Source organism: Echeneis naucrates, chromosome 5, assembly GCF_900963305.1.
Source record: "Echeneis naucrates chromosome 5, fEcheNa1.1, whole genome shotgun sequence".
Classification (NCBI taxonomy): domain Eukaryota; kingdom Metazoa; phylum Chordata; class Actinopteri; order Carangiformes; family Echeneidae; genus Echeneis; species Echeneis naucrates.
The window spans coordinates 17,909,420-17,918,673 of NC_042515.1; the positions used below are offsets into that span (position 1 = coordinate 17,909,420).

At 38.4% G+C, this 9,254-nt stretch overlaps 1 protein-coding gene across 1 annotated transcript in view; it reads left to right on the forward strand.

Annotated features, from left to right (window-relative positions):
• celf4 (CUGBP, Elav-like family member 4) overlaps window positions 1-5,141 on the forward strand; it is a 77,601-nt gene extending 72,460 nt beyond the window's left edge. The window contains exons 12-14 of the mRNA XM_029502933.1: window positions 496-639; window positions 2,891-3,085; window positions 5,019-5,141. Coding sequence (XP_029358793.1) covers window positions 496-639; window positions 2,891-3,018 — 272 coding nt within the window. The 3' untranslated portion in view covers window positions 3,019-3,085; window positions 5,019-5,141. The remainder of the gene's footprint in view (window positions 1-495; window positions 640-2,890; window positions 3,086-5,018) is intronic.
• Window positions 5,142-9,254: the final 4,113 nt, after the last annotated feature.

Below are 9,254 nucleotides of genomic sequence, written 5' to 3' on the forward strand. Positions count from 1 at the left end.
GGTCCCTCCTTCATAAAGAAATAGTGAAAGCAATCCATCACACTTCGCTAAAGCCCAGTGTGACTTTTTCAAATGTCTTGTTTTGTCCAACCAACCATCCAAAACTTCAATATTTCATTCACTGTCATATCAGAAAACGAGAAGCAGAAAATCTCACAACTGAAGCGCTGACAAAATTCATCTTTGTTTGGAAAGCTGACTTAAAAAATAAATGTATGCAGATTAATTTTCAATCTAGTAGCACTCAGTCAAATGTTGAAATGTCTCTGGGTCCAGATGAGCATGGAGGTGTGTAACATCACATTTTTTCCAATTACTTGAAGTCAGTTTTTTTTCCCTCACTCTCTGCCCTCAACATTTCACGATTTTGCATTTATCTTTCTCTTTCTGCCATGACCAACCTTTTATGTTTCTTTTCTCCTTGTCTCTTTTTCTCTGACCTTTGCCCTTTATCTTTTATTCTCTCTGTCTCTCTTGCTCTGTTTCTGTGTGCAGGACCAGAGGGTTGCAACCTGTTCATCTACCACCTCCCTCAGGAGTTTGGGGATGGAGAACTGATGCAGATGTTCCTGCCTTTCGGTAATGTCATCTCCTCCAAAGTGTTTGTGGATCGGGCGACAAACCAAAGTAAATGCTTTGGTGGGTAAAAATGAACAAAACCAAAAGATTATTGGTTATTTATTCTTATTATTCTTTTTTACTAATCACCTTCTTTACTGCAGTCAACATCCCCCTTCCTAACGTCTCAACACCCCTCCCTTAAAAAAAAAGAAAAAAAGTGCTGGTTGCAAAAGCTGGTTATTAAAAAGAAAGACTGGAGAATGAGTGTGTCTGGATTTGTCTATAAACTATTAAAGCCGTTTCCTTTTGAAGCTCAGGATATTTTTTTTAAATAAATATTTCAGTGATATACAGTGAATTCAGAAAGTATTGATTTTTTTTTCACATTTTATTATGTTGCAGCCTTGTGCTAAAATCATTTAAATTCATTTTCCCTCATTAAGCTACACTGAATAATGACAAACCGAAAAAATAATTTTTGCAAATTCATTATGATAGAGAAACTGAAACATAACACAAGAAGAAGTATTCAGACTCTTTCTTCAGTAAGCGGTTGAAGCAGGTCTGACAGTGATTACGGTCTCCTGTCTTCTTGAGGATATTACCACAAGATTCGTATACCTCAATTTAGATATTTGTTTTATTTTGACTAATTCTCACAAGCTGCCAGATGGGGACTGTTGAAGGTCACACTTTGGTGGCAGGCTGTTGCAGTTTCAGATTTCAGTTGAGAGTTGTTTGACTGGGTTCAAGCGAGGGCTGTGGCTGGGCCACCGAAGGACGTCCACAGCATTGTCCCGAAACTAATTTAGTGCTTAGTCCTTTTGGAAGGTGAGCATTTGCAGAGTTTGTACCAGGCTTTCACCCAGAATATCTCTGTATTTTGCCCTTTTTGAACCTTCCCTCAATCCTGCCCCATCTCCCAGTCCCCGCTGCGTAAAGACACCTCATCACGATAATGCTGCCACCACTGTGCTTCACTGCTGGAAGCATCACTGCAGGTGATGAATGGTCTCCTCCAGACGTGACACTTTGATGAGAGACAAAAAAAGTTAGATCTTGGTTTTATCAGACCAGAAGATGATGGTCCTCACAGTCCAGTGCTTTGGAGCGTGCTTCACTGAGGAGAAACCTTCATCTGGGCCCTTGTTCATAAAGCCAGAGCGGTGAAGTGCTGCGGTGCCGACTGTTCTTTCAGAAGTTTTTCCCACCTTCATGCAGGTCCTCTCTCACCAAGACCCTGAATGGAAGAATCCTGCTTGTTCCTTCCACTGAAAAAATATGGGAGTCTGCAAAGCAGCAGAGCTGTGCCTCAACACAATCTTTTATCCGAGCTCTACAGGCAGTTCCTTCCAGCTCATGATTTGGTTTTTGCTCTGATGAGCATTGTCAGCTATCAGGACTTATATTGACAGGTGTGTGCCCTTAAAACATCTCACCTGATGACAAAGAGAAGGGGAGGAAGCTGAGACCGTATCTCAGACCCAAAAACATTTTCAAAAATTCTTTTTGTGCTTTGTCATTATGGAAAATTGAGTGTGTGTTGATAATGAAAAACATAATTTTAGAGGAAGGTTGCACCATAATTGTTATAGTGCTGATCATGATGAGGAGAAATTAATGTTTCAAAGTAATTTTTGCACTGTTTTTTACATTCTGACTCCTTTTTCTCTATCTTTTTTCTATAACTTACTGTAAGCTAGAGTAATGCATACTAATGATTAGGGAGATAAAGAGCTCGTGTCTCACTTTGTCCCACTGACAGCACAATTTAGCCAAACATATAATTATGTGGCAAATTATAAATGGAATGTGGAGAATATTTAATGGAGAGTTTGTCAGGTGCGGCCCCTTTTTCTCATTAATACAACACAACATTAATGTGGTATTATTCATGTTGCAATTTTGAGATGCAGGTTTTAATTTGTGATTTGATGCTTTTGCTGCTTCCGAGTGGAAATTTAAAACCCAAACCCAAAAATGACACACAATGTCTTATATCCCATTTCCAAGTCCATGTTGTAATGGTTGCATGTGGCTTTGCTTTTATTGTGATCCTTGTTGTTGTCATATCGTTGTTCTTAAAGATATGTATAAGCTGTATTTGTTATATTAATGCTTGCAACCAGAAGTGCATTTGATGTTTATTATGTAAAAATGAAAAATGTCTCTCATTGTAAAGTTTTATCATAACGTAAGTAGACGCAAAAGACTGCTTCATCTTACTGAATCTCATTCCCGCCATCTATCATATTATAGCCACAGTCTTACCATGCGTCTTCATAGAAACTTATTCCTCTTTCTTGCTCTTTTATGGCCTTTCCCCCAGGATTTGTGAGCTTTGACAACCCAGGTAGTGCCCAGGCTGCCATCCAGTCAATGAACGGCTTCCAGATCGGCATGAAGAGGCTCAAGGTGCAGCTGAAGAGGCCAAAGGATGCCAACCGTCCCTACTAGCCCCCCGCCCCAGCCAGCCACCACCATCCTGGTGGCCGGGGCAGCCGACGCACACCAGGAAAGACAGGTCAGACCTTGAGCTCAACTCGTGTGGAAATATGTTTGTTGTCGCTTCAGTTTGATAGGTGATTAACTGAACAAGTGCATGCTCAACAACAAATACAATATTACATTGATAACTGCTCAAATGGCAAGCTCACTCATGGCGCAGGCTGATGTGGTTTCAGTAACCTTTTATAAATGTCATAAAACATTTACAGCTGCATAGTAACCAGTTGATCATCAGCAACAGTGATGAATTTTGAAGTTTTACCCCTCTGCCGATAGTTCAAGCACACATTTATGAATGCAAATTTCACCCATGTGACTATGGCCCATCTTTATGTAAGATTTTGTGTACTGCTAACTGGTACCAGTTCTGTCAATCCAAGCAACATGTGCATAAGTGAGAAATGCTATAAAAAATAATAATAAAAAAAAAGATGCAATATTACATGCTAAGAGGATCAACCCCACACCCAACTGTGTTTCTGCTTTAGTGTCAGTTTTAAGAGTAGGTTCAAAAAACAATGATATACTTACATTTACGTACACGTGGCCTCCTCTATTTGTAGAACAGCTTTACAGTGAGTGACCCTGTATGTTAGCCTGTAGGTAAAAGATAATTTGTAAGTGGTTCAGTGTGTTGCACAGGGAAGGAATTGCTTCCAAGGGAGAGGCATTTATTACCCCTCAGGCGGGTAATTGTGCCGTTCCTCTTTGTCTCCTCCCTTCATCTGTGTGATGGAGAGTTTAGGCTGTGTCATTCATTCAGCACTGATGACTTCATTCAAGGGCAACTTATCACCTACACACAAACTAACTGAACCATACCAAACAGTGTCCTGAGGCAAATCACTGCAGGAGGAATGGTTCAGTCTGCTATGAATGTGTTAAAAACATGCAGCACCTTTTTGACATATTAAAACATTTTTAGCACTATGTCAGAAAATACATCGTTTTGATTTTCTTGTCTTGTTTGCCTGAGATTGACAGTGTTCGACTGCAGCTGATGAACAATCTTCTCCACTGGCATTCAGTTTTACTATTATTTCATTCCAATTTGATAGTAATGTGGGGTTAAATTGTGTCTCAGGTAAAAACAATTCATTGTTTCAAAAACAGAAATGAAGTGTTTCATTTACATTCAAAAACTGAACTAAATTCTTTTATCACATTGGAAGTTCTAAAAAAAATGTTCTCTGCAAAATGGGAAATGTTTGTATATCCAGATCGGAGCTTATTGGCTGAGATGTTTCAGAGAGACACATGTCCTGCAGGTCTGCTTATAGTGAGTCTCACCTGTAAAGTAGGACACCTAAGGGATCATATTATGGCAACTTAGTAAATGCAAAACAAATTCAAAAACAAGTATTGTCCACATCAACAGTTTCGTTCTCCGAAATCTAATTCAGATTTTTGTCTCTTTTGTAGTAAAACCCTTTAAGCCCAAAAGGACTCACTGTCTGTTTGGATAATCACAGGTCCAAAGGTATTAATGATAAATTTGAGAAAATGATTGTTGTATAATACAGCTCCATGACAAAACAACTACCAGTATCAAATTACAGGTTCAAAGTGAATTCAATCCAATAGATTTTTTTGACATTTCATTTGAAAGCAAAAATGACACTTAAAGAAACGCCATGGAAGATTTCGTAGTTTTCCATCTAGTTGTTCAGATATCTTATTAAATAAGTGAAACTTCTGAGTTGTGTTTGTGGATGATAGTCGGGGGTGGGGGGGCAGTTGTTACAATTTATCTTGTAGGCATCTTGAATGTTTGCACCAAATGTTGAAAACTGACACATTTCCACTGGAGCCCTGTCGCTGATGATGGCGAAAAGTGTTTGTAGTCCTTCAGTTGTGGGACTTACAGCCTGAAGATGTTCATGAGATGAAGCACTTCACATTTTCATTTTCATTCCTCTAACGCTTCCTAATTCTTCTGTGCTCTCCAGGTTTTCTTGAGCTGAATCATATGTTGACTACTTGCTACGCGCCACTGAGTGCAAACTCAACATCTGGACCACTGAGGCTGCTTCAGATACAGAGGAGAGAGGGAGAGCGATGACCAAGTCAAGGACACCTCCTTTTGGATGTACTAAATCTTTGGAACTCAGAGAGAATTTGTACCAGCCTGGTTGGCCCCAGGACTTTTTTCTTCTGCACACATATACACACCTCTTTTCCCACAAAACCCTGCTTGAATGACAGCTACCTTTTCTGGACCACAAAAAACTTTGACTTGAACAAAGGGGGAAAAAAAAGGTAGAGGAAACTGTATCAAATCTACTTACAATGACCAACCCCACTGAACTCCTAAGGGAATATGGATGTCAAAAGTCCAACATGAACAAAACAAACTTTTTACAAACTGAATAGAGGATTGCCGTAGGAGATCTTTCTGTAAGATGGTTTGAGTTTGGGGCAATTGACTTTTGAAGACCAATTTATAAGGCTTGAAACAAGAAGGGACAAATTCCCAGAGACAGAACGTAAGTAGGGAATGTGATATTTTCAGGACACAAATTGGCTTCGATTTGGGATGGCCATCTTTAGCTCGGAGTGCCTGTCCGTTTCCAGGGGAAACCGTTGCCAAGGAGAGCCATAGCAACGGTCTCCAGGGAGTCTTACCTGTCATTCCTTAGTTGTTTTAGGGACCAAAAGACCAAACATTTTTATTGCTGAGGACTTGTAGCTCTAACATACTCGGACCACTGCATCTCTTTCAGTCAGTGTTAACTGGTTGAGGAGTTGCACTTAAAAGAAGTGTACATTTCGAATATATACAACACATGTATATATACATATATATTGCTGATATGCTTTTTGAATACAGGCAAAACTATTTCAGATGACCAAATGGGGTCTCTCACTTCGCTAGTTTACAATTACTCAAAATGTTTATTTTTTTCTCTTCTGATTTTGTGGGAGGGATGGCGAGTGCATGGGAGGGGCTGCTCCGTATCACAGCCTTATCTTTTTTAACTTGACATCCTAACCTCATAGATAGAATAACATCAGAAACGTTTGAAATATATGAACTTGTTTATATTTGCAGTACATATATATGTATAACAAGCATTCAAGCAAATGTATTCATATATACAGTATATATGGATAAATAGATATTAATCACAAACGAATATATGTATTTATATGCACATATTTTATATATGTGTGTATGTATATAGAACGGCTACTGACTATGTTGAGCTGTAATTTTTTGTAGATTTTAGCTGGAGTTTGAAACATTGCTCTGCTTGGGAAGAATCGCAAATCTGGCAGCTCCCAAAACTGCAGGCATTCCTATCTCTGATTACCTATATGCTGACACACAATATATTGCTAAAAGATAAATGTGTGAGAATACACATATGGTGTAAATATTATCTGAAAATGCAAAAAGCCACATCTAAGTAGCAGGCTTTAAGAGAATCAGGCTAAATGATTTTTAGAGGAAAAGGACAATTATCTTCGACTCTATTCCAAGCATATCTTTTGAGCTTACACAGACACAAACACATACACAAACATACTCACAGACACACAAACTTCTCTTTGAAACTTGAACCAAAATGAATACGTCTCACAACCCTTGCTCTCTTTTGCATTCAGTAAAGTGCATGTAGCGTATGGGCTGTCACCATGTCAAGGTGTGCCTTGTCACCTGCAGATTCTGCCATCAAGCACTGTGCTCTCAGAAAACAAAGAAAAAAAAACACACTACTGCAAGCAGCCAATGCGCTTTTATGATGTCAAAACAACAGCCAGATCCATATCATTTCTCAGCCGTGTAGAGAGCTTCAGTGCATGTCCAATATAACAAACAGTGCAATCACTGTTGGTCCTTCATTGTCTTTGGAGAGAAAAAAAAATGCATTTAGGACTTAGGACAGCGGGCATTAGGTCACCTGTTAGCACAGGTGCTAAATATCAAAGCTGTGTGCAGGGCACCTGAGACTGTGTTCCACTGGATGGAGTCAAAACTAGGGTCAGGTTCAGAACTGCGGCTGAGAAATGGCTTGAAAAGAGAAGTGATTGAGCTTAGTGGACCTCACATTAGCGTTTAATGGTTATGGAGGTGATGAGATATTGATGCATATATATGTTACAATTAGAGCGTTGGCTTCCCACTGAAGAGAATGAGGGAGAAGAGTTAACGTGCGTTCCCATTCGGCAGTTAATGTGTGGATCTCTGCTGGTAATACTTAACATGAAGCATATCCTTTAGAAGATGTTATATTGCCTTATGTTATATGTGGTCGTATGGTTCAATATAAACATAGAAGCATAATGAAACTGTAAAATGAAGCAATAAGCATAAAGGGCCATTTATCCATTACAACTGTTGTGTGACGTAGGCTGGTTTCATATTGCTTTAGTGTACAGTTTCTCATAATGGTCTACAAAAACGCTATGAACACCTATTATGTACCTGAAAAAGGTCAACAGACTTGGATTTATCGGGACCTGCATCCAACACTTATTCAGGTGGATATCATTCAATGAATATTTATATATATGAATATTTATAAGGCTATATGACACTTTGGAAGACAATGCTTCCTGTTGGGTGCTGTTACTAGTTTTTCTGTAAACTGCTCATTATGCCATTTCCCTAGTGTCTGGGTCTAACCTTTTTAGCAGATTGCATAATTTAACATTTACCTTCCAAATCCAGTGAGGCTAAAAGACGCCACAATCACATCCCAGGATGCCTCTATTTGTGTGTGCCACATAACAATGCCCTGAGCATGGCATATAGTGCAAGCCAGATGACCATCACGCTTTGTTTTGTTGTTGTTGTTTTTTGCTCTGAGACTATCCATGGTGGGTTAGTGCCAAACATTTTGGATTACCACCTGAGCTGTCTTTGAGCTAACAATAACAACTGAAGCTAAATGTCATATGTCTGGTATCCCAGATCGCCACACTGCGTGCCCCCACACCCTCACCTGCTCTGAGAAAACTGCAGAAAGCTGTCGACGCGGCCTGTTCTTTTCGAATGGTTTGAGCAATCTGTCATGTCTTTCACCAAACCGAGGCCCACGTTTCCATGCTGCGCGAAATAAGATAGGAAAAGCAGAACGAACACGGGAACCAGAATGTCAAGCACCTCATCCTCATTTGCTCCAACTTTAAGCTGCAAGTTTACATGAGAAAAGTAAAGCAAAGTATAGTGGTTCAAAAACAACAAGAAACAGAAGTTTGGATATAAATATATATATATAAATATATACATAAACCGATGAATATACTGTAAATTGTTTCTTTTTTTGCTCTGTTTTCCTCTGTACATAGGTTTGCATATTTTATAGGACTTTTACTTCTATCTACAAGGACTGGATAAAGTAATTTAAATACTTAAAAAAATATATGAATGAAAACATGATAATGCTCATTAAAACCAGGTACAAAAAAAAAAAAAAAAAAAAAAAAAATTGTCGCTAGGATACGGTACAAACTGTAGGACCTGACCAAGGCATTTATCCAGAATACAGTCAGGGAGAGCATTGACCTCAGTTAGAGCTTAGACACACATTGACCTATTTTATAAAAAAAAAAATAAAAAAAATACTTTGATGGGTTCTATTCATTTATCTATTTGTTTAGATATTTATTTATAAGTCATGTCTGAGATGATATGCATGCTTTCATGGCATTATTTTTCTATAAGTTGGTACGTGACCAAATAGTTTTTATATAACATGCATGGGCCACTGTTGTGGTCCACAGATGATCATTGTTCCTGTCAGCAGGACCATGCCTTCAGCACTTCTTTGATGACGGAGAAAAATGCTCCTATTGACCAAGTGATGTCAAAGACAGATTCTGATCATTTATTTATTTATTTATTTATTTATTTGTGTTTATGTATTTATTTATTTATTTGTGCTGTTTGACTCAAGATCTGAGCTCTATTATTTCCATCTGTTGGCTCACAAGTGTTAATTGGTATCACTGCACCACTTAAGCTATTGGCAAATTCAGATTTCAACAACTTTCAAGACTGATTTTGCATTTTTATGTTGCTGAAAAACTATTCAAAACAATGCAGTACAATACTAAAGCCTTATGTACATTTGTAATTATTCATTCCTATTGTTCTGTTGTAAAAAAAAAAAAAAACAAACAAACCAACAAAAAAAACAAACAAAAAAAAAAACAAAAAACAACCAAGCTTTGTTTAG